This window comes from Convolutriloba macropyga, chromosome 8 (assembly GCF_964194025.1).
Source record: "Convolutriloba macropyga chromosome 8, txConMacr16.3, whole genome shotgun sequence".
NCBI lineage: Eukaryota > Metazoa > Xenacoelomorpha > Acoela > Convolutidae > Convolutriloba > Convolutriloba macropyga.
In genome coordinates, this window is record NC_134475.1 from 30,947,667 (window position 1) to 30,957,257 (window position 9,591).

At 32.7% G+C, this 9,591-nt stretch overlaps 1 protein-coding gene across 2 annotated transcripts in view; it reads right to left on the reverse strand.

Moving 5' to 3' along the window:
• LOC142344680 (ATP-dependent translocase ABCB1-like) overlaps positions 1-7,842 on the reverse strand; it is a 122,837-nt gene extending 114,995 nt beyond the window's left edge. For both annotated transcript variants that reach the window (XM_075396519.1, XM_075396518.1), the window contains exon 1: positions 7,713-7,842. In XM_075396519.1, the coding sequence (XP_075252634.1) occupies positions 7,713-7,828 (116 nt within the window). In that variant the 5' untranslated portion in view covers positions 7,829-7,842. The remainder of the gene's footprint in view (positions 1-7,712) is intronic.
• Positions 7,843-9,591: the final 1,749 nt, after the last annotated feature.

The window sequence follows — 9,591 nt, forward strand, 5'->3', positions numbered from 1 at the left end:
GAAACTTAAAAAACAGATTCAGTTAATTGTTCCGTTTTTCGAACCTGCCATTTGCCCTGTTTCAAAGGTAAACACTTGCAACTCTACACAAAACACAGGTCAATCAGCTCAACTGCTCCAGGTTGCAAACTCACAATCTAAAAAATCTGATTGTGAAATACGGGACATCGCTGAACTTATACTTCAAAAACGAAAAATCGCTTAGTTGATGACAAGTCGAAAAATTTAGTGCCACGTCTGCCCCTCACAACATTCTTCGCAACTGAAATTAAAAATATTTAGCTTTCGAAAAGAAGTCGGAAAATCACTGTCTACCGCTTAACACTCTAAGATTCTAGCCTGTAAGAGATGACGGCGATTTGCGGGAGTACGGGGGCCTCTGACTCAATTGACGCGAATTGAGATTGAAACAGAAAAAAAGAGAAAAAAATGACAGAATTGGTTTCTAGGTGTCAAAAAGTGTTCTCATTTCGTGTGCAGTTTCAGTTAGATTAAGAAAGTCTATTTAAACTAGCTCCGAAACTAAAGGCTATCAAGCTTAAAAGCTTAATACTGATACCAGCTAGCAATCACCCTAATGACCTTCAATAACCGAAAGCACAATGACTGGGCTTTATGGGTTTATCCCAGCGTTCGATTTTCCTCTTTTGATCTTTAACCGCATTCACTAACTTGCGTAACTTGATGAACGAAAGAACTGAAAATCAAATTGGTTGAATAAGTGATTCAGTTAAATCAGGAGACAAAGTCAATTCATGGCTTATGGAAAACCAAAATTGCGATCGAAAGGTACAGCGAATTAAATGAAACATATCAGGACAGAACCTGAATAAAAAACAAGAGTTAATTTACAAATGACTGACAAACAATAACTTTCCATCAGCATCAAATTTACAGTAAACAGATCCCAAAATACTATTTGCACAAATACAAAAAAAATATTTAAGAACAAAAAATTTCATCAACCAAAGACTAGAGTTCTAAAAGCAACGAAAAATGTATAAATAATTGACACAAAGAGACCTTAGAATGATTACCTAAAAGACCAAAAATGCGGGAATCAATACAGGACAAAGCAAAAATTGGCAAAAGATGAGATACATGGCAAAACCAGAATTTTTAAGTATATTAGTGGCGACAACGTAGAAAAATGCAAAACTATATACTGAAATCCTTAATCACAGCTGGCAGACAACTTTGGAAGTCATAAGACGGCCATTAGTGGTTTCGTTATGTGTCATCAGGTCAAAACAAATGAAGGCAGAATGAACAAAAATCACCAAAAAACTTTCCGAAACAAATGGTACCTAAGTCAATGGAAACCATAGCTGATAACTGCATCCGATAAAAACTGACAATTACACCCCACTAGGAGGCAAATGAAAACTAATTTAAGCACAAGCCACAAGACCACAATATTTCTTTGAAAAAGTTGTATACGTACAAAAGCGCGTTTTAAATACCTCAAGTTGTTAATTAAATTCATTTGGCGTCTCATTTGTAATTGATAGCTGTATTCAAAGTTAACTATTGATATTAAAATATAATACACCAAGACAAGCAAAACAAACGGGCAAAACAAACGGGCAAAACAAACGGGCAAAATGTCCTACACCTTTGGAAACAATTTGTTGCAAATAAAGTATTACCTATTAACTGAAACGAAACAATTAATTATTGAAGCTTCATTAGCAACCAACAATCGATCTGATGATTAATCACATTAAGTGACATAACAACAAAATTGCGAAATTAACGGAAAAACACAAAAAACTTTTTTAAAAAAACCGCAAACTGTTGCCGAAAACATATAATGACAAAGTGATGAAAAAACACTAACGCAACCCAAACCATTAATAAGAATCAGATATGACCCATTATAAAAAAAGAAAACTGCTGTCGTTAAAAATACTAAGTGATAAGACAACCAGAACAACAAAACGAGGTAATACTAAAAAAATTTTTTTGAAAAGTAGTTAAAATTGTTAGTTATCAATTGCAACTATTACACAGCAACTTATACGCCTCATTAGAGAGCCATTGAGAATTGTCATTAATGATACTAAAAAACAGGACAACATAAGGAACAAAAAAACAAGCAAAACAAAAAATCACCTTGTGTGTGTTTTGCCTTGAAAAATTAGGAGAAAAACCTAACGCCGTAAGTAAAAACAATTGCTTTTAAAAACCTAAAATGTGTTCAAGAACCAATTTCTCACTCCACTTTGAAGGTCATTTGAAAAAAAATCACATTTAAAAACTACTAGCTTTTCCTCTCCCTTTATTAATCAGACCTGATTAATATCATCGCTCCAGTTTGACCTCTCATTGACGTGAAAAAGTTGAAACAAAATTAAAACGGTCTGAAAAAAGACAGCGCCCCAATACAATGAAAATCATGTGTATTGTTAAAAAGGAGAGCGCCTAAATAATAGCCGTTGAGAGGGGCTATTAAGAATTATATTCATATCTGGGTTTCTAACAAACACGGTTTCACAAATTATATTAACCCACTTTCGCCACTTTTCAACTTTTTAAGATGATTTAAGATTAATTATAATAGTTCAAGATTGAGTAATTTTGTTTTTATTGGAAATCTCCAAATTAAATTCTTAAAGTTAATCATTTTTTCCGCACGTAAAACCGTATTACCAAAATACGGTTCCGCAAGTAAAGAAAAAAGAATCAAAAACTCTATGTGAAAAATGTAATGTAACGTGAACTACTATGAAAGATGGGCAACAACTAGAGGCAGGGGAAAAGAACGTCAGAAAAATGACATAATGAAAACGCGCAAATTTAAAATGCTTGACCTCCGTTTAATTACTAATGTAACAAGGCGGCTCGTTAATGTGCGTTCGCACATGATGTTCCGACCCGAGCTCATCTACATTTTTGACTAAATTGTCAACCAAATGAAGAGATAACAAAAATAGATGTTTCAGTTAAAAACAATCGTTACACAACCTATCTACTAATTGAATTACATATGTTATGACTCATTACAGCGCTAACGTGATCTGACATCAAAGAGACTAAGAGACGAAAAAAACAAACAACAAAATTAGCACAAACAAAAATTTCAGGGCAAAAAAATCAATATCTAAATTTCAAAGCACCTAGTGACAACGTCAAAAAGCAGTCAGATAAAACCTTACCTGCACAAGTTTTCCTTCCTAACTATACAGCAGATGGAGACTTTTCTTAATGGGACTAGGTGAAAAGCCGACAAAAAGAACGAACAGTGAGGCGAAACTTATAAATTAATCAACATATTTTACACCAAGAAATTTCAAAAATCTTAAAAGTCATTAGCTTTTACTAAATAATCCTTGATAAATTACTAAAGTTATTACAAAACCATAAGGACCTGTCTTTGGTTAGACTAAGCCATAGAAACGAACAAAAGAAAATCAAAAAATTACAAACGATTTGCGAAAACACAAACTATTGCTACCATTTAAATCATTAGCTAACATCTGAATACTATGTATTTTTATTTCAATTGTTATTTCTATTAATTCAGCTAAAGGATTTACACTGAGAGATTAAATAAATTTACTTGGGCCACATTTGAAAACCGTTTGGATCTGTTATTACGCGATTGTTCTGAAAGAAGAGAAAAAGAAACACAAAAATGGGCCACTCAATATACGTTCAGAAAAACGCAAATTGTCCAACAAACAAAAAATTAGTGAAAGATAATATCAACAGATAAGTTATTTCTTGAAAAACAAGAAATTGGATGGGATCTCTCATTGATGAAAATAAGTTACAATTTAACGAAAAGAACAACAAAAACTGAAAAAAAGGAAAAATATTTCAAAATGTTTATCATAATCTTTAAGACTATTCGCTATAAACTGACTGCTTCGGGTAACATCAATCATTCAATCCTGAAATACAAGCCTATGAGACCTGTCATCAGTTTATGGCTACCTGAAGAACAAAAACAGCAAATTCAAGAAAAAATTGAGCGAGAAGTGTCGAAGGCATTAAAAAAAATGAAAAACTCGTCATTTCCTATTACTTTTAAGAGCATTGGGATTTCTCTTTTATCAATAAAATTTCAAAAAATCAACAAATATGAAAAAATACATTAGAACCACGAAATTTTCGAGAAAACACGTATTATCAAGGACATTAAATTCATTAGCTTTCAACGGAAGCCAGTAAATACATTAAATTATGCCTCGATGTGACAAAAAAGTTTGTTTGCCAACATGTTTCATCAATAAGACCTTACAACAAGTTATTGACTATGAAAACAACAACAGAGACAGGCAAAATCAGTAGAAGAAAGCCAGAAGAAAATGTCGAAGCAATTCAAATCGTGAGCTTTTCACTGAAAACTTTATCTATGATCCGCTGAACTTCTTCCCTAAACCAATGGGGACTATCAGCAGTAGGATGACAGGATAAGATTTCAAAAGGATCCAAAAATAAAATAAAGTGCCCGAAAATTAAAAAAAATTAAAAAATCTCGTGGCATTGAAGTTTTAAAACTAATAGGTAGAAGATAAAACCGCTAACCAGATTAATTTTGGCTGCAGTAGAACGGAAAGGGGTTCTGTTAGTACTGACATTGAGCAAGACTTCACGAAAAAAATTAGGATTGGTTAAAGTTCAAAAAAAATTCGAAAAATTATTTTTAACTCTTAACAACCATTAAACTCAAAATCTTTCAACGTGGCTCAATAACTACACTAAGATATAACCCGATGGGAGACAAAACTTGTGATGCATAGATAAATATGAAGACATCACAATAAATCTTATGACTGTGAAAACAACAACAAAATAGGCAAAAACTAAAACTCAGTAGAAAAGTGCGGTACGAAAGTGTCGAAGACAATTAAACCATTAGCTTTTCCCTGAAAGATTTATCTGTGATCCACTGACCGTCCTCTCCAAGCCACTGGGGCTAGAGTTTTTTTTGATAATGCGCAAAATGTCTGGATAATGTGATAAGAGTTCGAAAGTAACCAATAATACAAAAAATTCCAAAAAAAAATTCAAAAAAAAGAATTGAAATCTTGTGTCATAGAAGTCATATAAGCAATAGTTAGAAGATGAAACCGCTAGCCAGATTAATTTTAGTTGCAATAAAAAAAGCAAGTGGGTCCGGTCAATACTGACACTGACTAACACTTCACGAAAAAGTTTAAGATATTTTAAGGTTCAACAAAAATTTTCGAAAAACTATTTTTAAATTCTTAACAGCTATTAATTTCAATAGCTTTCAACGGAAGTCAATAATTACGCTCAAAGATGCCCCATGGGAGTACATTTATGATGGTCATGCATAGCTAATCAACAAGATATCACAATAAGTCTTATGACTATTAAAACAACAAGAAAAACAGGCAACAACCAAAAAATCAATAGAAAAGTGCGAGAAGAACGTGTCGAAGCCATTTAAACCATAAATTTGTCTATGAAAAGTTTATCTGTGATCCACTGAACATCTTCTTTAAGCCAATGGGAGATATCAATATTTGGATAATGTGATAAGATTTCAAAAGTAACCAATAAAACGAAAATATCCAAATTTTTTTAAATTTTTTGAAATCTTGTGCCATTGAAGTCATATAAACAATGGTTAGAAGATAAAACCGCTAACCAGGTTCAATTTGGTTGCAGTAGGAAGGAGGAGGGTGCTGTCACGCCTGTACTTACTTACAGTTCACGATAATAAGTTTACGATTATTTAATGTTCAAAGAAAATTCGAAAAATTATTTTTTAAGTCTTAACAGCCATTAGCTGTCTCCTCAAAGCCTTAGATATGTTCACTTAATGCTCATTATGGAACATATTGCACTATTAGTCAATGAATCCATGCCATAGGACTCCAAAAAGTTAGTAAAACCTCAATGAAATTAAAAACTTCATTTAAAATTACGAAAACTCAGAATCGAAGCCAAAAACACATGAGCAATTCCTTGAAAACGATGTTTTTTTGTTCATTGGGCTTCAATCGAATCTAAAAAAGGTTTGTCATTAATAGAAACTCGATATAAAAAGTGACTTGTCTCTAGGTAACTTAAGAAAAAGAGAAAATTATAAAAAAAAGAGCTCTCAAATAGAATTCTAACTTTTTTTGATAGTGAACTTCCCTATGAGACTAGAACTAGTATTTTTTATCGCCTTTAGTCTATTAGGAACACAAAATTGGTCCAATTTTTGGCGTGAAGTTCAATTTTGAAATACTATTTTTTTTAGAAAATATTTTAATTTTGATAAAAATTACACTAAAAGAACAAATATCCCGAGTTCACACAAAACTTCAATCCTCGATAACTCCTCGAAGAAAACGAAAATAAAAAAAAACTTTTAAATTTTGAACTCTACGCTGGACCAGCTTTTTAATGATACCACTCACATTTCTCTACGACGAATATATCGATCGGCCAAAATTGACTGAACAAAAAATAACCCGTTTGAGTATATAGTTCCTCCCCCCCACAAGTGGGGTCGGAACAACAAGGATGCTGATTTACAGAAACCTGAACTTAAACCCTGCTCGCAAAAATTTCTTTAAAACGTTACATTTAAAACCATTATTATCAGCGTAGGATTTAGGATCTTAAGCATCAACTCGTGCGTTTCCCTCTCGTTTGTTTCCATCTTAAAGATTAAATTATCAAGCAATTTTGAGCCTTACTGTTTAGGCTGCAATAATTAAGCCAATTGCAAAATATTCCATATTCTTGCAAATTGCTGGTCAAAATAAATTTGTTCGGTTGACGTAGATCTCCGCAGTACCACCTTCAAACATTTCTTGATAATCTGCCAATAATTTTGACTGATTGAAGGTAATTCGTCACAGCAATCTCACAAGAGTCGTTTACAATCATTTTGGCATAATACTGAATTCTGGAGAACACCGAGACCCACTGAAAATTATATAGGTTAATCGACACTGAGTTTATAGATGAAGTGGCATGATTGCTTTTGCACTTTTAAAGTATGGGTAAATTATTTTTTACTCCACTACGTAAGGCACTACAGAATTCAATGCCGCACAAGTGCAACTCTTCTCTTGTGAGTAATAGTCTCGATCGAGTTGAACTCAGTCCGATTCAGAAGCAATTTAAGTCGATATTAGATAAGTATTTCACAACCTTTAGCTTGAAAAGTTGTAAAATTGAGGAACGCATTTATCATCTAAGAACTCCCAGGAATTTCAAAAAGCCAGCACGGAATTTTGTTTGAAGAGGATCCCACTTAGAGACGCTTTTCTCTCATGGGTATACGATAGACGGTGAAAAGTAGAGATCATAGGAAGCAACCTTGCAGATAAGTAATCATTTTTCCAACAGTTTTCTCATTTCAACTGCAGTCCTGATTTGTGCAGTTTCTGAGGGAACAAATGATCAATATGCTAATTTTTCTCCATCGAGGTCATTGAAATAAACGCTCAGTGGATTGAGCACAATAACGGGATGCAAAAAAATCATTTAGATAAAAATTAAATTTATATAAAACAAACGCTGTTAACTTGTTTCTTAAAGAGGACAGAAAAAATTCGAAATTTATTCTGAATCAAAAGAAAATCGCGAATAACAACAAACTGCAATGGTAGGGGTCAAATATAAAGTTTGCTCAAAATTGAATGAACAAATCATAATTGCCCCTATTATATAGCTTCTAACTCTCTCATTACGTCTACAAGCAATGCAGGCAAAAAATTCCGGCAATATTTGCTAACCTGAAGGAAATACTTCCTTTAACACTTTCTGGTTTCTGCCCCGACTCGTCAAAACAATCAATAGGAGGTTTCCTGTTCACGACTGCAATTAGGAATCCTGCAGCTCCCCTGCACATTGCAATATCATTCAATCCTGCAAACACACATTCAGTCACTCAGTGCAATACGCTCATCTTTAATTCTAAGAACAAATAAGTAGTCACTGCAAGTGATCGAACTTTTTTTTATTCTTCCTTTTATATTAAATTGATTTTTTTTGTTATTGAAATACAGCTCATAAACTTTTCCACCTTGTTAAAACCTAGCTTCTATTCATATTACACTTTCCCAATAAATGACACCATATATCAACTATAAGTTCAGGAACAAAAGGACACAATTTTCAATGTCAGAAAATTGGTAGAAGTATTTATAATTTTTTCATGAATGACTATTGTTCTGTTGACTTCTAAGAATTACATATGTTATGACTCATTACAGCGCCAACGTGATCTGACATCAAAGAGACTAAGAGACGAAAAAAACAAACAACAAAATTAGCACAAACAAAAATTTCACGGCAAAAAGTCAATATCTAAATTTCAAAGCACCTAGTGACAACGTCAAAAAGCAGTCAGATAAAACCTTACCTGCACAAGTTTTCCTTCCTAACTATACAGCAGATGGAGAGTTTTCTTAATGGGACTAGGTGAAAAGCCGACAAAAAGAACGAACAGTGAGGCGAAACTTATAAATTAATCAACATATTTTACACCAAGGAATTTCAAAAATCTTAAAAGTCATTAGCTTTTACTAAATAATCCTTGATAAATTACTAAAGTAATTACAAAACCATAAGGACCTGTCTTTGGTTAGACTAAGCCATAGAAACGAACACAAAAGAAAATCAAAAAATTACAAACGATTTGCGAAAACAAACTATTGCTACAATTAAAATCATTAGCTAACATCTGAATACTATGTATTTTTAATTCAATTGTTATTTCTACTAATTCAGCTAAAGGATTTACACTGAGAGATTAAATAAATTTACTTGGGCCACATTTGAAAACCGTTTGGATCTGTTATTACGCGATTGTTCTGAAAGAAGAGAAAAAGAAACACAAAAATGGGCCACTCAATATACGTTCAGAAAAACGCAAATTGTCCAACAAACAAACAATTAGTGAAAGATAACATCAACAGATAAGTTATTTCTTGAAAAACAAGAAATTGGATGGGATCTCTCATTGATGAAAATAAGTTACAATTTAACGAAAAGAACAACAAAAACTGAAAAAATGAAATATTTCAAAATGTTTATCATAAACTTTAAGACTATTCGCTATAAAATGACTGCTTCGGGTAACATCAATCATTCAATCCTGAAATACAAGCCTATGAGACCTGTCATCAATTTATGGCTACCTGAAGAACAAAAACAGCAAATTCAAGAAAAAATTGAGCGAGAAGTGTCGAAGGCATTAAAAAAATGAACTTTTCATTAAAAACTCGTCATTTCCTATTATTTTTAAGAGCATTAGGATTTCTCTTTTATCAATAAAATTTCAAAAAATCAACAAATATGAACAAATACATTAGAACCACGAAATTTTCGAGAAAACATGTATTATCAAGGACATTAAATTCATTAGCTTTCAACGGAAGCCAGTAAATACATTAAATTATGCCTCGACGGGACAAAAAAGTTTGTTTGCCAACATGTTTCATCAATAAGACCTTACAACAAGTTATTGACTATGAAAACAACAACAGAGACAGGCAAAATCAGTAGAAGAAAGCCAGAAGAAAATGTCGAAGCAATTCAAACCGTGAGCTTTTCACTGAAAACTTTATCTATGATCCGCTGAACTTCTTCCCTAAACCAATGGGGACTATC